General features: G+C 53.7%; 10 protein-coding genes and 1 non-coding gene across 11 annotated transcripts; 7 read left to right on the forward strand and 4 right to left on the reverse strand.

The window, feature by feature from the left end:
• Positions 1 to 1,959: 1,959 nt before the first annotated feature.
• Positions 1,960 to 2,977, forward strand: B0H65DRAFT_52536 (uncharacterized protein). Its single transcript, XM_062828831.1, has 2 exons — positions 1,960 to 2,546; positions 2,608 to 2,977. The coding sequence occupies exons 1-2, from the start codon at positions 2,225 to 2,227 to the stop codon at positions 2,883 to 2,885; spliced, it is 600 nt and encodes a 199-aa protein (XP_062686964.1). The 5' UTR covers positions 1,960 to 2,224; the 3' UTR covers positions 2,886 to 2,977.
• A 422-nt stretch (positions 2,978 to 3,399) lies between these two features.
• Positions 3,400 to 5,319, forward strand: B0H65DRAFT_536225 (Zinc/iron permease). The gene is made up of 3 exons (XM_062829039.1): positions 3,400 to 3,712; positions 3,803 to 3,970; positions 4,042 to 5,319. Exons 1-3 carry the CDS (start codon positions 3,685 to 3,687, stop codon positions 5,163 to 5,165), a joined length of 1,320 nt encoding a protein of 439 aa, XP_062686965.1. The 5' UTR covers positions 3,400 to 3,684; the 3' UTR covers positions 5,166 to 5,319.
• Positions 5,320 to 6,135: 816 nt separating this feature from the next.
• Positions 6,136 to 8,403, forward strand: B0H65DRAFT_585221 (uncharacterized protein). Its single transcript, XM_062830917.1, has 7 exons — positions 6,136 to 6,412; positions 6,469 to 6,518; positions 6,580 to 6,835; positions 6,889 to 6,961; positions 7,020 to 7,140; positions 7,202 to 7,450; positions 7,548 to 8,403. The coding sequence occupies exons 1-7, from the start codon at positions 6,325 to 6,327 to the stop codon at positions 8,184 to 8,186; spliced, it is 1,476 nt and encodes a 491-aa protein (XP_062686966.1). The 5' UTR covers positions 6,136 to 6,324; the 3' UTR covers positions 8,187 to 8,403.
• Positions 8,404 to 8,541: 138 nt separating this feature from the next.
• B0H65DRAFT_t54 lies at positions 8,542 to 8,614 on the reverse strand. Its single transcript has one exon. It is a non-coding gene; the product is annotated as a tRNA-Arg (tRNA).
• A 75-nt stretch (positions 8,615 to 8,689) lies between these two features.
• Positions 8,690 to 9,819, forward strand: B0H65DRAFT_52567 (uncharacterized protein). Its single transcript, XM_062828838.1, has one exon. The coding sequence runs from the start codon at positions 8,851 to 8,853 to the stop codon at positions 9,727 to 9,729; it is 879 nt and encodes a 292-aa protein (XP_062686967.1). The 5' UTR covers positions 8,690 to 8,850; the 3' UTR covers positions 9,730 to 9,819.
• On the forward strand, positions 9,820 to 11,719 carry B0H65DRAFT_52568 (uncharacterized protein). Its single transcript, XM_062828839.1, has 2 exons — positions 9,820 to 10,606; positions 10,671 to 11,719. The coding sequence occupies exons 1-2, from the start codon at positions 9,910 to 9,912 to the stop codon at positions 11,624 to 11,626; spliced, it is 1,653 nt and encodes a 550-aa protein (XP_062686968.1). The 5' UTR covers positions 9,820 to 9,909; the 3' UTR covers positions 11,627 to 11,719.
• A 92-nt stretch (positions 11,720 to 11,811) lies between these two features.
• On the reverse strand, positions 11,812 to 13,161 carry B0H65DRAFT_414849 (uncharacterized protein; the record flags this gene model as incomplete). The annotated part of the gene is made up of 1 exon (XM_062823948.1): positions 11,812 to 13,161. One exon carries the CDS (start codon positions 13,159 to 13,161, stop codon positions 11,812 to 11,814), a length of 1,350 nt encoding a protein of 449 aa, XP_062686969.1.
• Positions 13,162 to 13,313: 152 nt separating this feature from the next.
• On the forward strand, positions 13,314 to 14,662 carry B0H65DRAFT_452499 (TIM-barrel-protein domain-containing protein). Its single transcript, XM_062826102.1, has 2 exons — positions 13,314 to 13,883; positions 13,969 to 14,662. Exons 1-2 carry the CDS (start codon positions 13,650 to 13,652, stop codon positions 14,596 to 14,598), a joined length of 864 nt encoding a protein of 287 aa, XP_062686970.1. The 5' UTR covers positions 13,314 to 13,649; the 3' UTR covers positions 14,599 to 14,662.
• Positions 14,663 to 14,675: 13 nt separating this feature from the next.
• Positions 14,676 to 16,289, reverse strand: B0H65DRAFT_52588 (RmlC-like cupin domain-containing protein). The gene has a single exon (XM_062828848.1). It carries the CDS (start codon positions 16,119 to 16,121, stop codon positions 14,754 to 14,756), a length of 1,368 nt encoding a protein of 455 aa, XP_062686971.1. The 5' UTR covers positions 16,122 to 16,289; the 3' UTR covers positions 14,676 to 14,753.
• Positions 16,290 to 17,399: 1,110 nt separating this feature from the next.
• On the forward strand, positions 17,400 to 18,774 carry B0H65DRAFT_452502 (uncharacterized protein). The gene has a single exon (XM_062826103.1). The coding sequence runs from the start codon at positions 17,807 to 17,809 to the stop codon at positions 18,656 to 18,658; it is 852 nt and encodes a 283-aa protein (XP_062686972.1). The 5' UTR covers positions 17,400 to 17,806; the 3' UTR covers positions 18,659 to 18,774.
• B0H65DRAFT_452504 (uncharacterized protein) lies at positions 18,775 to 20,260 on the reverse strand. The gene is made up of 2 exons (XM_062826104.1): positions 19,565 to 20,260; positions 18,775 to 19,504 (listed from the first exon to the last, which is right to left on the reverse strand). The coding sequence occupies exons 1-2, from the start codon at positions 19,998 to 20,000 to the stop codon at positions 19,035 to 19,037; spliced, it is 906 nt and encodes a 301-aa protein (XP_062686973.1). The 5' UTR covers positions 20,001 to 20,260; the 3' UTR covers positions 18,775 to 19,034.
• Positions 20,261 to 20,329: the final 69 nt, after the last annotated feature.

The raw sequence follows: 20,329 nt of genomic DNA on the forward strand, positions 1-20,329 counted from the left end.
TGTAATCACTTTGTAAGCTTCAACCTTCTGTCGTGTGGCGCCCTTCCCTCTCGGTGCAGAAGCGATCAAGGAGTGAATGGACAGTTCCGAAGCCCTTGTCGGGCATTGCGCAGCAGCTCCATCCTCTTGCGGTGGTCTCGGTTTGACTTGGAAGCGAATGCGTGTTCGGAGTTCGAAGTGATAGAGGACGGCGGTAACCAGATGAAATCATGCAAGTTCGCAGTTGGACACGAGAACAGCGAACGAAAGGAGGAGGTTTGGATGCGGAAATGTGATCGTGAGGTGCCCGGCCTTCAATAACGAGGCGAAGCAATGGTGGAATTGCCTGGACTGGTTTTTTGCAGGAAGAAGAATCAAGGGGAGAGACGCAGTCAGGTAGAAATCCAACAAAAGATCGGTGGTCGGCCCGACCGTGACTTCCACACCATGTGAAGTTTCAGGGTGGAAGGATCGTCGCGGTGGAACGAAAGGGCAGGCGCTACAGGCAACGGACTGCGCATTGTACCTTCCATGTGGGCGAGTGGTCGGCACCTGCCCCAGAGCACCCGGCAGCTGGAGCTTGAGACCTTGGACCATATAAGCCCGCAGGTCAGACGTTCCAACAACTCCCAGTAGCGGACGTGGTTGGCGCGTGGAGCCAGAAAATCGTGGGTTTTCGTAGGTGGCACCTTGACTGGACGGGTTCGACCCTGGTCATGGGCCGCTGAGCTTTTTGTTTTTTAGTCTTCTGTTTTCCTTTCGTCTTTTTACAAATGTCACTTAAGTCTGATTCAATTATTTCTCTACCGATTGATGTCTTTTTGGGGATGCTCGAGCTTGGTTTTGGCATCAAGTGTGCGGAGTGTTCATGCAGAGATTTGCGACATTTGTTGTCGCGATCGTCTCGTTTGCACCCATCACGGGATTTAAACAATGACGACCCTCGGTTGGCAGAATCGCCGTTGATACTCCAATTATTTCTCAAATTATCATTTCAATGATTCTTCTTCATCTTGTCAGCTTCATGCATTTTTTCTACTGCTTTCCTGTATCAACTATTCCTGTTCGGCTTCAAGCCCCGTAAGTTCCACCGACATGCACCTGCTCCTCGGCTCAACTAACGCTCATCATCTTCAAAGTGGCCATTTCCCCATTTCAGGATTTGATTGACTCATAATGCTGCTTGACAGGGTCTTGCCCGTTGTTACATCAATGTCATAGACCAAAGAGTTATCTTCTGATCAAGGCGGTTGAACACGTCTACTTGTAAACTGGCGGCTCAAAACACTCCTCAAGGAGGACTTGATGATACGGAATTAGCGAGGGATTCGGTGATATTTAGACGTATGGTTTATATCACCACCTTTTCCGCAGTGCATTACGTGAGTAGGGCTCCTTGTTTCGGAGTCTCCATGGTTTTTGTCTGAGGTCTCCAGTCTTCTTGTGTTGTTTTCTAGAATGTTACACCGAGTATATCCGCCCAACAAATAACGGCTAAATTCTCCGTCTTCATCAACACATCGTCATGTGCGGCCAATTAGCTGCTAGACATTCGGTGTAACATCATAGTTGGGGCTATAGTATATAGGTCTAGAGAGAGCCTCTTGTAGCAGAATTTGGATGTTGGACTCCTGGTGCATGGTTCTGGAAGAAAAGTGACGAATGCGGAAGTGGTCACGCCGTGATAATGTGGTATTCCAAACTCTGGTCGTCATCCCAACGCAACGCTAACCCGGCAATTGGGCGTCGATCCAATATGGATAAGATCGGTTCGTAGATGCAGGTCACGGTGTCACCAGTCCCCCACACAGCCAAGACTGGAACCCGGGGTAAAAGCCTTGCCGGGTGATGGGATGTCGACGCCTGGGGATATATAGATAAGGTACAGCCGGGCCTCTACTACTTCACGTTCTGTTGATATTGGCCTGCAACGTTCGACCGTGAAGCAAGAATTGTCACCCGGAACGAAGAAATGCGAACCACAACCTACTTTCTCGTCGGAACTGCGGTTGCTGGGAGTGGACTGGCTGCTCCGCTGGTAGGCTCTCGCCAGGCCGACATTTGCGCCCCGGTACCGTCTCCGTTTCCGACATGGCAACAACTTCCGACCCAGCTGTCTCTCCCGGACCCGCTGCTCCCCCTCAAGTACACCACCACGGATAACGTCAAGGATATTCTGGTTGGGAAGGGTTCGAACCGCGTCCAAACACCTGAGCAATGATACAAGTGCCGACAGCCCGAAATCATGCAACTGCTACAGGAGTACCAGCATGGTTACTACCCGAACCATTCCCAAGAAAAGGTGGAAGCTACTCGTAGCGGCAACACGATCAACATTGCGGTCACAGCGGGCGGGAAGACGGGCAAGTTTAAGGCCACGATCTCGTCGCCGTCTGGGGCGTCGGCATCGAAGAAGGCACCGGTTGTGATCAACATTGGCGGCATGCAGAACCAGCCGTATTTGAGTGCGGGGATTGCAATTGCACAGTTCGATTATACGTCGGTGGCGCCGGACAGTAACTCGAAGACCGGGGCGTTTTGGGACATCTACAAGGGGAGAGAAATTGGTAAGTTGGAGTCCCAGCAGAGTATATGCTTACCAGATGGACGCGAGACTGATGCCAGCAGGCGTCCTGACGGCCTGGGCCTGGGGTTTCCACCGGACACTCAATGCGCTGAACATAACTGTCCCCGAAATCGGCGCCAGCCGGGTCGGCGTGACGGGATGTTCCCGCTTGGGCAAGGGTGCTCTTGCAGCCGGCCTCTTTGACAGCCGCATCACGCTGACGATGCCCATGTCGTCCGGGGTGCAAGGACTCGGACCATACCGATATATCGGATTTGGCGGACGGGGCGAGAATCTGGAGAACAGCAAGTCCCCTCGAATCCTGTTGCTGTGGTCATGACATTGCTGACAATATGCTCCAGTTCCTCGGTGTTGCCGTTTGTGCAAAAGGTCTTCTTCGGAACTCCGACGACCAAGGACTACAACAATCTTGGTAGCTATGGGCCGCCCAGTCGACTGCTCTTCCCAAGGCGCAATGAGAAAACTCGGAATATTCAAGGGAGATCGTGGACTGTTGCGTCGGATCAAGGGGGTCGGTGGTCAAACTCGGGATGTTGTTCGTAGCTATCGTGAGATCGAACCTTATAGCGAGTTGTTGCAAGTCGTATCCATGTCATAATTGCGTTGCTGGACCAGTTCGAATGAAAGATCCGCATGGCAGTTTGGTGACTCCGTTTTAACATGAAGAAGAAAGTGACAAAGTTGGGAGCTTGGCTTGTGAAACTGAAGTTTCAAGGTTGACATTAGCAGAGACGTTCTCTGATTGGCTCAATTCTTATCCGGCATCGGCAGTCTCCATCGGCGTCTCCACCAGCACCTCCAGGGGCATCCACAGGAGCTCCCCTCCCGTGCTCCCGAGCTTCCAGAAAGTGTTGATTCCAATTTCCAACATCATCGCTTTTTCCTCTTTGTTCAGTTCTCACTGCTTGGCTTTGTCTCGAAGGCTGGAGCTACCACATTGCACTAGCCTCTAGAACTAGCTTCCTACTAGCAACCTCTTTTTCCCCGGATCATCGACGTCAACTGCCTCATTCCCGTACGATCCGATCCGGCCTGCCATGCCTTGAAGGATGCTGCTCTGCCTCTGCTGATTCGGATTTGGACTTGGAACTGCTGCTGGAAACCAGAACACATTCGCGATGGATACGCTCCAGCACGGGGCCAGAGGTAAGTCTTCTATCCCGTCTTGTCTGCTGAACATCAGTCCGGCCCGTGATCTGCCAATTGACTCTTGCTAACCTCCAGCTTCTCCTGCAGACCTCCCCTGGTCCTCGATCCCGACCGATCTCCTCCGCGCCGAGCTCTCGAAACGCGACGATGCCACCGACACATCCCGCCCACAATGCGGTTCAGGGGAGAAGGGCGAATACAACACAGGGCTACATGTCTTTGCGCTCGTCTTGATCCTCCTCCTGAGCACCTTGTGTATGTTGGACCGACCTGTTTCCCTATGGTTTCTATCGTACACTGGTACTGACTGCTGGACGACACAACAGCCTGCGGATTTCCTCTCTTCTCGCGCCGAGCCATGAAAGGCAGCAAACTACAACGAAAGATCATATTCTTCAGCCAGCACTTCGGCACCGGCGTGTTGATGGCTACTGCCTTCGTCCACTTGCTTCCAACAGCCTTCATGTCCTTGACCGACCCTTGCTTGCCATATTTCTTCAGCGAAGGATACAAACCGCTCGCCGGCTTGGTTGCCATGACTGCTGCCCTGGTCGTTGTCGCCCTCGAATCATACCTTACCACACGCGGTGCTAGCCATTCGCATTCGCATACCATTTTCGAAGACGAGGAAGAAAACGGCCATGCACACCATGGTGCCGAGCACGGCTTCAAGGATAGCCCCGAACGTATCGCGCTCCAGGATCGTGAGGTCACTCAAGGCCTCATGGGACGGCAGTCTCCCATTGCCAGCACCAGCGCCCAGCCTTCTCCTTCCGACCAGCCCCGAACTTCTCGAGACAACGACAGCGCTAACTCCCTTGATCTCGACTTGACCTTCGATGAGCTCCAACCGATCCCAAATACCGATCATGACCAGCTTCTCGAGCCCGAAAACACCAGCTCTTATAGGACGGGACTCAAGCCTGCGGTGGCTCCCGATATGCCAAACCCCGAAGAACAGAAGCGCATGTTGTTGCAGTGTTTGCTCCTCGAGGCTGGTATCTTGTTCCACAGCGTCTTTATTGGAATGGCCTTGTCGGTCGCAACCGGGCCTCCGTTTATTGTGTTCCTGATCGCTATCGGCTTCCACCAGACGTTCGAAGGCCTTGCCCTGGGCACACGTATCGCCGCTATCCACTTCCCTCGCTCCTCTCCACGGCCATGGCTCATGGTGTTAGCATTCGGCACTACCACCCCCATCGGACAAGCCATAGGATTGCTTATCCACACTTTTTACGACCCCATGAGCCAAACAGGTCTCCTCATGGTCGGCTTCATGAACGCTATCTCCAGCGGTCTTTTGTTGTTTGCTGGCTTGGTTCAGTTGCTCGCCGAGGACTTCCTCTCAGAGAAGAGTTACGCAACGCTTCATGGCCGGAAGAGACTGCATGCCTATTTCGCTGTAGTTGCAGGGGCTGGGCTCATGTCTGCCGTTGGCGGCTTTGCTTGAAGTACAAGCCTTCCGTTTGTTTCTTGTTATTGTTATATGGGCATGTTTCGCATCTACTTGGGGTTGCATCATTAGCGGCGTTTTCTTTTTGTGTAGAGTATTTCTGCCTTCAGCGGTACCATAACAATCTTGAATTATACTTGTTTTTTCCATACCTTTTGCCTTCCGCCTCTGGAAGGATGCGCGGATGCACTCCTCCTCTGCTTGCCCCTAGCACCCAACTTGTTGGAGACGAAGCTCGGGACCTTCCACATATGGGACTTTATGAGGGCCAACGACGTGATGACAGCCACGAGGTTCGAGGTATCATCCGCAAGAAATCCCTGGACAAAGGTGGAGGGCAGTGATGGCAGGGCATACAAACAGAAACGCCACTCTACGTTTTACTCCCTGCTAGGTAAGACCCAGTTCTGCAGGATCGTATTCCAGAACCAACATGCATCAGACCGAACAAACCGCATCAACTATCGCAAAAATCATCGGTCAACCACAGGCTCATGTGCTGTTCATATTAACAGCACAAACCACCGCCGCAGCCGATAGACTCTCGGTCCAACCAATCGCATCAACGACGGTAATGTGGAATGTCGTTGGACTCACCCCGTCAGCACCTCGCAGCAAGTTTAGCCTCCTTCCTAAAAGAGCCGCTTGATGTTACTTTCCGGTACAGTATCGCCTTGAATATGTTGAACACCTACCCGATACTCACCAACAAGCCGGTTCTAGGCAACATCGAACTTCCAACAGGCCCTATATTGGCACGGAACTATGCTGTCCCCGCTTGTTCGACAAGGGAACCACGTGGGTGAACGTGAATAAGCTTTGGTAAGAAGCGAGTTGTACAAGCTTTTCTGCCGCATGCCGAGCAATCTAGTGTTCTTCCCCGCTAAGGTTGATATTCCACTTGTCTTTAGCTGACATGTTTGCCCAATGGCCATGGATCCCAATCCCATTGTAAGCCAGATCAGATACAGGGATTCGGGTTGAAGCTGCTCGAGGCGGGCAGGTTGAAGGATTAGGAGGAGGGGCGAGTTGCTCGGTATGGCTGCTGGGACTTTGGGGATATAAGACGGCCCCCGAGCTTACGTTCATGATCACTCTTTTCTTCGCTATCTCCCTTTAACAGCATCTCTTTCAAACTCATCCACGATCCTACGATATGCGTGTCAAGGCGATTGGCGTTGCGGTTGGCTTATGCGCCGTTGGCGCTCTAGCCAAGGAGAAGGCAGTCGATATGTCACGTCATGGTAAGACTTGAGCTGATTGTGAATTCTTGATCAAGACTGACACAAGACCATTTCAGCCGAGTATAAATCTGGAGCAGTAATGGATCGAATTATGGCTCACAAGTTCGTATGTATACACCTGCATTCTTTACAGCCAAAAGCCACCGAGACTTACTGACAGATATCAGGAACAATGGGAAGCCAAACTTGCTAGCGGCGCCCTCAACAGCACCCAATGGCCTCGTCTCAACTATACCAAGTGTGTCAATGGCATTGCTGAAGCCATCCATGGCGATGCTTTGCACACTTTCAGGTGCAAGAACATGGACCTGTACGACTTCATCAACCACGCGACTCTCGGCTCACCATTGGCAACTGAGGAGGGAGCGACTGGTAGTTCCATTTGGGGCTGGACTGACCCCAAGTTCGGCAGAGAGTTTATCGGTAGGTCCATTTCCCCGTGGCGTCGAGTCATGAATGCATACTGACTTCAGCAGCTGTGGGAATGTATCAAGGAACTGGCCTGGCTGAGATCTTACCCAAGGGTAGACTGCTCAATCTGGGTTTCCTGTAAGTGACTTCCACCACCTTCGTGTGGGCGCGATCATCTCTAACGGAGGTCGGATAGTCCTGCCCCCGCAGCACTTGGCAAACATGCTCTGTGGAAGGAGATCCGTTCATACAAGAACTATATGATCATTGGCAGTGAACTGGAAGACCACGGAATCCAGATCTTTGACATGCGAAAGGTAAGGAACTGCCTGTTCTTTCTTTTCCAAGCCTTTGGTTCATCGGCTAACATTGTACAAGCTCCTCACGATCAACCCCAAGAAAGCGCCCGTCACCTTCTCTGTCGACGACGTCACGGGCCACTTCAAGGACTTGCCTCTTGGCCGTACCCACAACGTCGCCATCAATGAGGAACTTCAGTACGCCGTGTCCGTCGGCGCCGCTCCTCGTGAAGACGTTTGCGGTGCCGGTCTCATCTTCATCGACCTCAAGGACCCATCCAAGCCCACGAGACTAGGTTGCAATGCTCAAGACGGTTATGTACACGACGTAAGTCCAGTCCCGAACCCTGACACCCCCCTTTCCCCCTCAAAACCCCAAAGGCCAAGGAACCAGCTCACTAACTAACAATCTTCCCTCCCAACAGGCCCAATGCCTCAAATACCGCGGTCCCGACAAGCGCTACCACAACCACGACATCTGCTACGGCTACAACGAAGACAGCCTCACCATCTACGACGTAACCGACAAGCACAACTCCTCCATAATCTCCCGCACCTCCTACGACGGCGCCGCCTACACCCACCAAGGCTGGGTGCTCGACCCCTTCAACCAAGAATACCTCCTCCTAGACGACGAGTACGACGAGGAAGACGGCGTCGGCCCGGCCAAGGACGGGTACCCCGTCACTTACATCTGGGACATCCGCGACTTGCAGAACCCGAAGAATACCGGCCTCTATAAAGCGACGAATCGCGGGATCGATCATAACCAGTATGTTATTGATGGACTGAGTTATCAGAGTAGCTATGGCGCGGGCGTGAGGGTTTATGATGTCTCGAGTATTCCTGTTGATCCGACAGGACAAAGTGTGTGTGAGGTGGCGTATTTTGATATTTATCCTGAGGATGATACAGAGCCGGGTGAGGGTGTCGTTGGGTTTGCGGGCAGTTGGGCGAGTTATGGGTATTTTAAGAGTGGGTTTATTGCTGTCAATACGATTGAGAGGGGGGTGTATTTGGTCAAGATTACGAGGAGGGAGAGGTGTAAGAGGGTGCGTGCTTAGGGTGTTGGGGATTGGGATGGGGGATGGAGAAGATGGAGGTGAGCGCGCAGGTTTGGTGCCGGCGGACGATTGAGGATCATGTACCCTAACCCTGAACACCGAAAAGGGGTCGTTGAAGTGGATGTCTGCCGTCTGTCGAGTCAGCAACATGGGATCTAACACGGTGGATCCCATACATAATTCTGGAAACACCGGAAGGAGTGTCTTCGGATTCTTCCATCTGTAACATTTGATGATGCGATTTTGTGGTAGGCAAAAAGTCAGCCGCCGAAGGATTCGGAGGCTCGGAGCCAGACGCCGGCCTCCAGCAACACCAAGGAAAAAAAAGTATCGAAACATCATCACATGTCTCGTTCGACCATCCTGGGACTCGAACCCAGAACCTTTACCACCGGAAAGTAACGCGCTACCAATTGCGCCAAACGGCCATTGTTGTATTATTTTTTGTGGAAGATCGGGTTATGATGACAGCCCTCCAGGCGCGCGAGATGCTACCTAGCCGCATCCGCGACGCCGGATTGACCATCTATCGAGATAGGAAGTCGTAGGCAGTCAATGTTGACTGTACCTTCCTCGAGGTACTGGTTAGGGCTCGAATCGCCGGTCGTCCCTATCCACGAGTGTGTTTCTATCGGATAATGTTTTTCCCAATCGGACGAGTTTGATGCCAATCGATGGAATACATGAGCGTCGTCAGCAGCGGAACGGTGTCTTCGAAACATCACCCATCAACAACGCGTCGATACCACCTCTGTCGTCGCCCGTCGCCTGTTTTCGTCTGTCGTCGTCATCAGTGTTATCGCAATCCTCGACTGAATGTTTCAAAGCTCTCGAAGTTGCATTGCCATCTTGCCTATTTCATCGAAGGACACTCCGACCAGGACGGAAAAGGGCAGGGCAAGGGCAGGGCAGTTGGGAACAAGCTTCCTTGAGGTGCACGCAACCCCTTCGACTTTCTCAATGCATCGGGATAGAAATGAAGCCCAATCCCGAGAAACCGAAGAGCCGCATTTCATATAAAACAGACATGAACCCGGAAGAGGTTGACAACATGGAAGTGTTTTCCGGGTTACACCTGGACGATATGCCAGGTGAACTCTGCCGGTGGTTGACCTCCATGCCAAGCCCCTGGGGCTGCATTGACTGGATCCGACAGGGCCTCACAGCGCCGCTGCGTGGTGTTTCAGGGGTTGGCCGACAGGGGTCCAGGGGCTGGCCTCCAGACGTCCACAGCGCATTATTCCCCACACACTCGACACATCACCAGGGGTCACCACTTGGCGAACTACCACTCTCCCAGTCCTCACCAGAACACCACACGAGATGTGAAACTCGAAGATTTTCGTCGTGGTGTGGCTTATTCCGGATCCATGGGATGGATGCCCATGGACTGCTGGATTCGGTTGCAGTCTGGATTTGGGAGTGTCCAATGCGTGTCCCGCTACCTCCCCTTCGGAACCGAGAAAAGCTTGGAATTTCTTCCCTCTTTTCCTTTTTTATACCACCATCTGTTTGTTTACTGCGAACAGCAGAACAAGGTTGATATTCGACCTTTTTTCTACATTCTTTCTTTTTTTTTTCTTTTTACAGCCCGGTGCTGGACATTCTTTCCTTTGCTACCCTTCATCACAGCAGGCCTGTCTTTTCATATACACTCCTTGCTGGCTCAAGGGGCCTACGCAGATTCGGTGGAAAAAATAAAGACAGTTAGAGGCAAGACGATATGGATGGATATTCGAGACATGACATCAGGAGATGGGTGGACGACGTTCGACTACACGCTCGCAGTGATGTCTTAGGCGGCGAAGACGAAGTGTTCAAACTGGGCGAGGAAGTGGCTCTGGAGGCTGGTGACAAAGACAACCTATCGACAAGGTCAGAAGTGGAAATCGGAATCATCGATGGTCCAGTTGATACCAAGTCAACAGAGTCGGTATCAGTAGCAGGGTCAACACCAACGGAACCAGAGACAACAACAGAGCCCCCGACGTTTACCCAACCCCTTCCGCCACCCGCCAATTTCACCATCAGCACCATCACCGCATCCGCACAACCGCAGCCGATAATAACACTCACGCCCATTACACATTCAGCCAGACCTCCACCCACCAAGACAACAGACACGGATGACAAGCCGGAGGAGACGAAGGATCATGATAGGGATCATGGGAAGCATGAGCATCCGGACTCAGCCTCCGTCACAGATGGATTCGTGACCGTCACAATGCCTCGCAGTAGCACTATTGCCATAACGACACCCATGGCCGTCTCCGCCAGTGTTACGACCAACGTGTTGACTTCGGCCACGGCGAGCCCAGCTATCAGCAACGGAGCTGCTCTAGAAGAAGCACAGCAGATGGAGACCAGTAGCGGGCACATGTCTGGAGGTGCAAAGGCCGGCATCGCCATTGGAGTCGTTGGTAAGCTCGCTAATTCGGACTTGCTCTCGTGGCACCATGAAAAGCTAACTCTCCCCATCAACAGCCGGTGTCGTCATGCTCGGAGTCGTCCTCTTCTGGCTCTTCAAGTGCTTCCGCTCCCGCAAATCGGAAGCAGACTCCGAGTCTTCCATCCGCGCCTTCCTCTCGGGCGGAAAATCCGGTCCCGGTGACGGCGGCCTCCCACCCCCTGCCACTGCTGCAGGCGCAGGTGTAGGCGCAGACCAGCTCTCGGCCAACTTCGACCCGCGCAGCAACTCCCAGATCCTCGACGAACTAATCGCCGCTTCCTACGCCCACCAGAACGGGCAAGACAACAACGCCAACAACAACTACAGCATCCCCAACGGCTACGTCCTCTCCTCTACCGCTCTCGACGAGAAGCAAGCCGACGGCGCCTACCCCGTGACCATCATCCAGCCCGCACCCACCCACCAGCCCGAAGTCCGCAAGTCCGTCGCCAGCTGGCTGCGCAAACACCACCCCCTGAAGCTGAACCCGCTTTCCATCAGAGGCAGCACCTTCTCAGCCTTCAGCAGCCGGCGCGCCTCATCAGCCTACGGCAGCTCCCAACAAGGAGGAGGAGGAGGAGGAGGACGGGACTCCATGGCTTCTTCTGATTATCCTTCTCCCACCTCTTACGACCCGGACGCGCCTCCGATGCCGGAAATCCCCGCTACGTACTTCAACGAAATCTCGAAGCCGCTCAGTCCCATGCCCAAGAAGTTGCCGACTGCCGCACAGAATATGAAGGCGATGAAGTTCCAGAGCGTGTGGTCGGATAGTAGTGCGGGGACGGATATGGATCAGGCGGATCGGTCGAGGATGACGGTTTCGTCGGAGGGGAATGAGTCGTTGTTTAATTTGTATGAGGGCGGTGATGGCCAGGTGAGGAGCCCGTCGCAGGTTGTGACTTCGTTGTCACCGCCGCCTCCGCCGCCTTTGGCGCTTAAGGATCAGGGCCAGGGCCAGGGGGCGAGTTCACCTCCTTTGAGGCCGTAGATGGGAGGAGGATAGAGGGATGTGGCGGAGTGCTAAAGATCGGTCAGGACAGGCCTGTTTGTGCGATAAGTGTGTCCAGTAGTGTTAGAATTTGGGTGGATTTTGGCATAGAGAGAACTTAGTGGTCTTGTAATACTGTTGTTAACCAACCAAGAATTCTCTGTACCTCCCGAAACCAGACTTCTTCAGGATCCTTGACCGCTCGACAGCCCCAGGAGTCTTGCCATTGCTTCCGCTACATCATGAGCGAAGCCTTTGTCATTGACATCCCTTTCGTCATCCTTGATCAGGATTTTGCTCCCCTTGAGCCCTTCGTGGATTGTCCCAAACAGCGCCTCGTCAGCATCTCTGTCCTCAAACGGCGCTCCCGATACCGACAACATGCTCAACCCGCCCTTCGGGATCCACACTTGTATCTTGCTCGCATCTCCCCCCTCCAACAACTTCCCACAAATCCGCCTCCCAATTTCTTTACACTCCTCCACCGACGTCCTCAGCAGCGTAACCGTAGGATTATGCTCATAAAGCTTTCTTTCACCATCCTTCCTAAACTTCTCCGGCACGGTCCCCGGCGGCCCAAAGTTGACCATATCCAGCGCCCCCAACGACACAACATAGGGAATCCCCTTCTCAACCGCCGCCCGCATCCTGTCCGGCCCGGCACTCATCACCCCTCCCACCAACTCATCCGCCAACTCGGTCGTGGTCAAGTCAATCACCGCGTCCAGCTCTCCGGCCCGCACCAGTCGTTCCATGGCTTTTCCTCCGTGGCCTGTGGCGTGGAACACCATTGTTTCGATGACGCCGGGGTATTTGGATTCGAGGTACTGACGGATGGCGTCGACGGAGGGGGTGGTGACGCCGAACATGGTGATTCCTACTCTTACTTTTTTCTTTTTTTCTTCGTTTCCCTCCTTCCCACTCCCCGCCCTCTCCTTTTCCCTCTCCCTCTCCCTCTCTTTCTCCCTCATCCTCCTCTCATAAGCACCAGCCATCCCCACCACCGCCCCCGCCGCATTCCCCAACACCCCCCTCAAAACCTCATTCAGCCCCGCCACGTCCACGACACTATACATCATCGTGATATCCGTCTCGCCCACGTAGGGGCCCGTATCCCCGCTCGCCACCGTCGATACCATCATCTTGGGGAAACCAATCGGTAAAGCATTGCGCATCACGGGTGCAGCGAGCGAAGTCGCGTTGCTGCCGCCAAGGGATATTATCCCGTGGATTTGTTGAGAAGAGAAAAGGGTTTGGATATGAAGTGTGCAGAGCCAGGACATGAGTTCTACCAACAAGTTGCGGGGGAGGGATTGGAGGGATCGGATGTCCTTGGGGTCTGATGGTTTGGCATAGCTGGAGAGGAGGTCGGAAGGGCCGAAGGTGATGGAGGGGTGGGAAACGGGTTGCCGGCCGACGTCGATGAGGAGGACGGTGGTGTCGGAGGCTGCGCCGTGGAGGAGGATTTGAGAGCGGAGGTAGAGGAGTTCGGAGAGTTTGGTGTCGCAGGTGCCGAGGAGGACGATGGTTGGCATTTTTTGCTGGTGGTGATGGTTGTTGTCTTGTTGAGGGCACTGAGGTGTTGGTGATGTGATGCTTGGGGTTCGGGTCGGGCCGCTGTAGTTGGGGGTGAAGAAGAGGGGTAAAATGCGGAGGTGATTGAGGTGGTTAAAAACACCAACCATGAACCCAAATCACATGAGACGGATGATGCTGTAATTTGTATCACGATCTTTTTACCCCTCCCTCCGCCCCCGACGATCCAAATTGTTTACTTCATAATCAATCCTTCTTGCCGTTGTGTTTCGTTACACTGCGAAAAGACGACGATAACGCGACGATAACGGTCGTGAAACCAGTGACGTAACCTCCGCAAGTTCCGCAAGTCGACGTACAATACTCCACTTCCCCTTTTCAAATCCGGCAATTTGTTTTGTTCAACTTCGTCGTCATCAGCCTCACTCACGACTTTGATCCCATCATTCTAGCAACTCAAGCTTGTCATACTTCGTTTCAAACAAAAATGGCACCCCAACTCACCCGCACCCAAATCCTAGAGAAGCTCCGCGGCCAAATCGCCGAAGGCAAGACCATCGTCGGCGCCGGCGCCGGCATCGGTCTCTCAGCCAAATTCGTCGAAGCCGGCGGAGGTGACCTCATCATCATCTACAACTCCGGCCGCTTCCGCATGGCCGGCCGGGGCTCGCTAGCCGGACTCATGCCTTATGGCAACGCCAATGACATTGTTGTTGACATGGTACTTGCCTCTCTCTCCTTGAGCTCACCCCATTTTCCCGTCTGGTTGCACATGAACATCTAGTGTACTAACGCAATTCCCACAGGCCAAAGAAGTCCTCCCCGTCGTCAAACACACCCCCGTCCTCGCCGGCGTCTGCGGCACCGACCCCTACGTCTCCATGCCGCGCTTCCTCTCCCAGCTGCGCGATCTCGGCTTCGCGGGGGTCCAAAACTTCCCGACCGTCGGGCTCATCGACGGCACCTTCCGCGCCGCTTTGGAAGAGACGGGCATGGGCTACGACCTCGAGGTCGAAATGATCGCGCTGGCGCGGTCCATGGACTTGCTTACCACGCCCTACGTCTTCAACGTGGACGAGGCGCAAAAAATGGCGAGCGCGGGCGCGGATATCCTGGTGGGGCATATGGGGTTGACGACCGGCGGGTCGATTGGCAAGCTCGAGGGGGAGAAGAGTAAAGGGGGGACGAAGAGTTTGGATGAGTGTGTGAAGCTGATTCAGGAGATTAGGGATGCGGCGAGGGAGATTAATGAGGAGGTGATTGTGTTGTGTCATGGTGGGCCGATTGCGAAGCCGGAGGATGCGGAGTATGTGTTGAGCAGGACGGAGGGGGTGCATGGGTTTTATGGCGCGAGTTCGATGGAGAGGTTGCCGGTTGAGGAGGCGATTACGAATATTACGAGGAGTTTTAAGGCTTTGAAGCCGACGGGAAAGTAGGTAGGTTGTAACTTTGGATGTATGAATCTAGCAGGATAATTGAAGACAGTGTCTAAACATGATGTGGGTGATTCATCAATTCGACCACTCGAGACTTTTTAGTGGCACCAAAATGCGCCCCCCGTTGATGTCCCATCACAGATCACACACTTACTTCACTGAGCCTCAGGACCCTTGCTAACCTCGTCCCTCTTCGGATCCTTGATCGCATCCAGGAACTTCTGTCTCGCCTCCTTATCATCACTAAACAGCGTATCAGCCACCTGGCGCTGCGGAGTCTCGCCCAGCCACTGGAACAGGGAAATATCAAGGAACTCGTCAGCCCGGAAGATCTCGAGCATGACCAACGGCTCATCACCAATGTTCTCAACAAAGTGTCCCATGTTCCTGGGCACAATACCGACGTCTCCGGGCATGTAGTTGAACGTGCGGGCGTTACCTTGGGACGCAAACACCGTCACGCGGGCACGTCCGCTGATGAAAAAGGACCACTCGTCCGCGTTGGGGTGCCAGTGCATCTCACGCAGCGCACCGGGCTCGATGATGAGGTGGGCGGCCGCCACGGTCTTGGAGACTGGGAAGTTCTTGGAGTCGGTGATTCGCACTTCACCGCCCGAGGTGATCTTGGGGTCCTGGGCAAGCATCTTGTGGGTGAACTGGTACTTGGACTTCTTGACGTTGTTGCCCTCGGGTCTTTCCTGGTCGATGGAACCTGGCTGCGAGCCCTGGAAGATGTACTTTTCTTTCTCGGGGAGGTGAGCGAAGATCTCGGGGGCCAGGTGGAAGTTTTTGGCGATGACGGACTTGGGGGTGTGAGCGAGCCAGTCTGTCACCAGGAAGGTAGACTCCTCGGAGAAGCTTCCGTCGTCGAAGATGAGCAGGAACTCGGTGCCGTTGTCGCCCAGGCCTTGCAGAGAGTGGGGAATGCCGCTTGGGAAGTACCAGAGGTCACCCTTTTCGAGGTCGTCGATGAAGTTGCCGCCCTCATAGTCCAAGGCGGTCACGCGGACGTTGCCCTCGAGGACATAACCCCATTCGGCCTCCTTATGCCAGTGCAACTCACGGATCACGCCCTTCTCGAGGCGCATGTTGACGCCAGCCAACTCAACGCTAGTGGGGAGCTCGCGGACAGTGGTCTGGCGAGTCCAACCTCCTTCTTCGATGCGGATGTGGGAGTCGGCAAAGCTCCAACGAAGACTGGGTAGGGTGCCATGGTCGGTGCTGGGTGGGCGGACCAAGTCAGGGTCCTGTCGAGAGCGGTCCTTGTTCCATGGTCCTAGGACGGTAGCTCCCTTGCCATTCCGGAAGGGAAGAGGGTCGAGACCCTCGCCAACTGAGTCGACGGCGGTGTCATACGGATCACGGTACGATGGAGTGTAGGGGTTCGTGATGTTGACACTCCGGGTGCGGTACTTGGAGGGCAAAGGCTTCCCATCGAGGAGGCGCTGGCGAGGGCTGTCTTGAAGAGGAACAGCGGAGACGAGGGCAATTCCCAAGGCGAGGAGCGATCCCGTGAAGCGCATCTTGGTGAGGGTAGTTCTAGACTGCTGGTGATCTGGGAGTCCGGAGAACTGTGATGATGAGACTGATCTGCTGATGGAGTTGAGACAAGATGTGCTGGCGATCGACGCCTTTTATCCTCCAGGTGGTGTTCATCCTGGCCGTGGTCAATATGATCTTGGTTCATCCCCGTTCCGCAACATCACTCAGCGTCATTGACTTTGCAGCGTATCATCATGATGTCGTGCTCTCAATGTACACTCGTATGTACACTCATAGACTTATCTCGGAGAAGACCCGGGGGGTTTCTGAGAGGTCAGGCCTGCGATATACGTCGGCAGTGTAACAGCAAACATCCGGATGGTTGCTTCGATGGCTGCTTCGATGCGTGGACGGACGGATGTAAGACTGGAATGGTGGTGAAAAGGCGAAGAAGGAAGGAGGAGGATGGAAGAAGGTCTGGTTCGGGAGAAAAAGAAGACGCGTACCACTGCGCCAATAGCGCCAAACATCATTGCCAAGCACCTGCCAAGAAGAGATTATGTTCCGTTATGTTCGCGAACAAAGTGACGTTCTGGACTGAGACCATCGGAGGGGTTTGTTACATTACCGCTTTTTCTCGGTCGATTTGGTTTTACTCGTTTTCAGGCTAGCCTTCTTATAGTAAAATCGGCCCCCATCTGCAAGCCAGAGTGGGTATATAAACGTGGCCATACAAGGGGTCCATACAAGGGGTGCACAAGGGTGCCCAGTTCCTTGGCAAAAGAGGGGGTTCTGGAGACCGCCAACTTTCTAATTCCTATTGATTTCGGTCAACTTTTTGATATTGAACCCACGATGGGAATCTTAATAGCGGTGAGCTTAATACTTGCTTCTTTAATAAACAACAGCATCGCGATCGATAATATAGTATTGTTTAATTAATCTAATTAATTTTAATTAATTATAGTAATAATGGCGGTCAGAGTGCACAAATTAGAATCGAGAAAGATAGTTATTTGAGGAAGGAAGAAGGAGATGGGGTGGCTGGGCGAGATTCTATAAGATTACTGGCACGGGGAACATGGCTGGCATAGGTTACCTACAGTCGGCTGGCGGGGCTGGCAGGGGGGTGGCAAGGGTAAACCAATTGGCTAGCACTCGCTTACATACCCAGATTAGGTATAGTGGCCCGCTACACCTGTTTTAGCAAAACCAAATCGACCGCGAAAATGCGGTATCACCACCTCGGTGACGCTCGGCCTGTCAGTGGCCGATAACGTTCGTGTAACGTTCGGGGCTGCTTCGGCGTTGACCAGGGTGTTATTCAGCGTTGTTACAGTGCGCCATCCCATCTCATCCATCCGATCCCGGGTCGTTCCGACGGGGACGACATTGGACGTCATGCTGTTCGTTGTCTTTGCCCTTTTTGGTCCCTTCGATGTTTCCAAAGATAAACCACGATCGATAATCGACATTCATCGACGGCCCGGATATCCATCATCGTGGACCTCACCGACCGACCGACCAGACAACAAAAAAGACGGAAAGAAACAAGCATTTTCGCTTCTTACGTACCGCCATCCCATAATTGCGCCAAAAACGATCGCGCTATTTGACGCCAATCCGTAATCGACAACATTCCTTTCAGTCAAAGGCAAACGCCAATCCTGACTCACCCATTGACTCACCACACTCACCCCCACGACGGGAAAAAGACGTAGCAAAAATGCGCAACAACACCATCTCCAACGACGAAACCCAACCACTGCTATACCCCATCATGTCAACAGACGACACCACAACCCCGGCTCTCACCAAGCCACCCTCGGGGCGATGGCGCCGCCACCTCACCACCGACATCGACCGCACCCACGCCGACCTGGTTCTCATAATCTGCTACCTAATCACGGGCCTGCTCGACTCCTCCTCCATCTCCATCTGGGGTTCCTTCGTCTCCATGCAAACCGGCAACACAGTCTACATCGGTCTCGGCCTGGCTGCTCCGCACGAATCAACACGCTGGATCAAATCGGGCACTTCCCTCCTTGCCTTTTGCCTCGGCTCGTTTTTGTTTAGCCGATTCCACCGCTTCTTCTCGCCGAAACGCCGCTGGGTTCTGTGCGTCTCGTTTGCGGTGCAGTTTGCCTTTACCATTGCGGCTGCCGCGATTGTTACCGTCACGGGAAAACCGAAAGATAGCGACGCTACCGAGTGGCATGTGCTGTTGCCGATTGCGCTGTTGGCGTTCCAGAGCTGTGGGCAGGCGGTGACGAGCAGGGCGCTCAAGTATAATGCGCTGACGAGCGTGGTGTTGACGAGTGTTCTCTGCGATCTGTTTATGGACGCGGATCTGTTTAACTTTAAGGTGCATAATCGTGAGCGGAACCAGAGGGTGGGCGCGCCGGTGTTTTTGTTCTTGGGGGCGCTTTTTGGAGGGTTTTTTGCGCATACGTCGTTTGGAGTTGCTGGCGCGCTGTGGATGGCGGCGGGATTGAAGTTGGTGGTTATTGTGCTTTGGTTGGTATGGCCTGCTAAGCCCAGGGCGGTGCTTCAGCATCCTAATGGACTTGAGAACTGAGTTGGTGTGAACGAGTGGCTTGTTATGGTTGACGACGACTGTTGTTTTATGCGCAAGTTGAGCCTGTTGACTATGTTTCTTGTCATTTTGAGCTGTATTTCTTGGACTAGAGGGCAAAAGATGTGTAGATGTGTGTGCTATGGAGAAAAGACTAGAGAAGAAAGGGAAAAGAAATGTAGAGGGCTAAAATATAGGAAGAGGGTGAGGGCTGGACCTACACAATAGGGAGGTGGGATAGACCTACCCGACAATAGTATTAGATTTTGACTTATCCTAGAGCTATAGACTTGGTGGTTCTTGTGCTATTTTTCATCCAAATTCCTAATAGAATCTCGGTCATCTTCTCCGCCCCCATCGTTATCGGGGTTGCGATTAATCACAGCTTCTCGACATTACGCAAAGCCCACAGCTCCTTGGGCTGACCAGCAGCATCGCAAGAAGAAAACTTCCACCAGCCCGAGTGCAGAGCACCGGCAATGTTGACCAACCCCCACTTGATGGGAGCAGGCATGGGTGGCCAGTTTGCCCACATGCCGTCCTCAACCGTGCGGTCAAGGTTGAGAAGGAAGAAAGGCACGCAGTCTGTCACGCCGGCCTTTGTCACCGTCGCCTTACCCCACGTCTTGAAGGTGGTGACGGCCGCTGTGTGCTCGGGTGTTCCCTCCTTGGGGGCGTTGGCGTGCTCGGAGAACTTGGCAATGGTGGAGATCTCGCTGTGGAAGTGGTCGGAGAAGGAGTCTTGGAAAGTATCCATAATGCGAAGCAGCTGGTCGCCCGAGAAGTCGTTGGGGCTCTTGAGGCCGCCAAGGTACTTTTCGAATTCGGCAAGACCGGGCAGGAATGCCTCTGCAATAGGGAGTCAGTATGCTGTTTTATATCAGTACTCTGGGATCCTTGGCTTCTTACCATGCTCCTTATGGGTCTCCTCAAAGACAGTCTTGTCCTGCAAGAGGTCCTCGATCTTGGGGAACAGCGACTGCTCTTCGTCGTCATGGTGCGACTTGACGAATCGGTACCAGGTCAAGCAGTAGCCGATAAAGTCGGCCTTGTCCTGGTCGGCAACATGGGCAGCCTGCTGGTAGATGGAGTTGTAGCCGCGGAAGATGGAGTTGTGCAGCAGGGCCATGTGGGTGGCACCCGAGGTGAAGATGTCCGTCTTCTTGGTTGCGTACTGCGGCGTGGTGATGAGCTTGATGGGCTGGTCAGCCCAGGCCTTGGTGGGTGTAACGGATGTCATGGTGAATGTTGGGGCGCGAGTGAGCAAGAGGGCGACTATCAAGAAGGGAATCGAGAGAAGCACTGTTGTCGTTGTGGATGATGATGTTGATTTGGAGCCAGCCATTGGAGAGAGAAAAGAGAAGCAAGTTCTCTCGTGATATGGACAGCTAGAGTAGTACAGCTGAGAGATTGGAAAGGGAGGGAAGCTGGTCTTTTCCGGGAGTCCAGAGTCGAGGAGGGACCAGAGTAATCCGACGAATGATGTGTCGTACGACAGAATGGTCCTTTCCTGAAAGATCCCCTGCGCATCGCGGGGTTGACGGGAATCGCCATGGAGCTGGAGATTGAGGTGCCACTGTGCTCGTGGGCGGCGGGACGGGACTCCCCGCTTCTCGGCCCCACCGTTAGCGCACTAAGATAAGATAAGGGTGCCTGAGACACAGTATGGGGACA

This window comes from Neurospora tetraspora (genome assembly GCF_033439725.1).
Source record: "Neurospora tetraspora strain CBS 560.94 chromosome Unknown B0H65scaffold_1, whole genome shotgun sequence".
NCBI lineage: Eukaryota > Fungi > Ascomycota > Sordariomycetes > Sordariales > Sordariaceae > Neurospora > Neurospora tetraspora.

What these genes read in the sequence shown, in the direction of transcription:
- B0H65DRAFT_52536 (XM_062828831.1), top strand. Translation starts at nt 2,225, where the DNA reads ATGCAACTGCTACAGGAGTACCAGCATGGTTACTACCCGAACCATTCC. An exon ending in CTACAAGGGGAGAGAAATTG is followed by an intron (nt 2,547 to 2,607) that starts GTAAGTTGGAGT and finishes TGATGCCAGCAG; the next exon opens with GCGTCCTGACGGCCTGGGCC.
- B0H65DRAFT_536225 (XM_062829039.1), top strand. Translation starts at nt 3,685, where the DNA reads ATGGATACGCTCCAGCACGGGGCCAGAG. An exon ending in GCTCCAGCACGGGGCCAGAG is followed by an intron (nt 3,713 to 3,802) that starts GTAAGTCTTCTA and finishes CTTCTCCTGCAG; the next exon opens with ACCTCCCCTGGTCCTCGATC. An exon ending in CCTCCTCCTGAGCACCTTGT is followed by an intron (nt 3,971 to 4,041) that starts GTATGTTGGACC and finishes ACGACACAACAG; the next exon opens with CCTGCGGATTTCCTCTCTTC.
- B0H65DRAFT_585221 (XM_062830917.1), top strand. Translation starts at nt 6,325, where the DNA reads ATGCGTGTCAAGGCGATTGGCGTTGCGGTTGGCTTATGCGCCGTTGGC. An exon ending in AGTCGATATGTCACGTCATG is followed by an intron (nt 6,413 to 6,468) that starts GTAAGACTTGAG and finishes AGACCATTTCAG; the next exon opens with CCGAGTATAAATCTGGAGCA. An exon ending in GAATTATGGCTCACAAGTTC is followed by an intron (nt 6,519 to 6,579) that starts GTATGTATACAC and finishes GACAGATATCAG; the next exon opens with GAACAATGGGAAGCCAAACT.
- B0H65DRAFT_52567 (XM_062828838.1), top strand. Translation starts at nt 8,851, where the DNA reads ATGCCAATCGATGGAATACATGAGCGTCGTCAGCAGCGGAACGGTGTC.
- B0H65DRAFT_52568 (XM_062828839.1), top strand. Translation starts at nt 9,910, where the DNA reads ATGGATGGATATTCGAGACATGACATCAGGAGATGGGTGGACGACGTT. An exon ending in CATCGCCATTGGAGTCGTTG is followed by an intron (nt 10,607 to 10,670) that starts GTAAGCTCGCTA and finishes CCCCATCAACAG; the next exon opens with CCGGTGTCGTCATGCTCGGA.
- B0H65DRAFT_452499 (XM_062826102.1), top strand. Translation starts at nt 13,650, where the DNA reads ATGGCACCCCAACTCACCCGCACCCAAATCCTAGAGAAGCTCCGCGGC. An exon ending in ATGACATTGTTGTTGACATG is followed by an intron (nt 13,884 to 13,968) that starts GTACTTGCCTCT and finishes CAATTCCCACAG; the next exon opens with GCCAAAGAAGTCCTCCCCGT.
- B0H65DRAFT_52588 (XM_062828848.1), bottom strand. Translation starts at nt 16,121, where the DNA reads ATGCGCTTCACGGGATCGCTCCTCGCCTTGGGAATTGCCCTCGTCTCC.
- B0H65DRAFT_452502 (XM_062826103.1), top strand. Translation starts at nt 17,807, where the DNA reads ATGCGCAACAACACCATCTCCAACGACGAAACCCAACCACTGCTATAC.
- B0H65DRAFT_452504 (XM_062826104.1), bottom strand. Translation starts at nt 20,000, where the DNA reads ATGGCTGGCTCCAAATCAACATCATCATCCACAACGACAACAGTGCTT. An exon ending in GGAGACCCATAAGGAGCATG is followed by an intron (nt 19,505 to 19,564) that starts GTAAGAAGCCAA and finishes TCCCTATTGCAG; the next exon opens with AGGCATTCCTGCCCGGTCTT.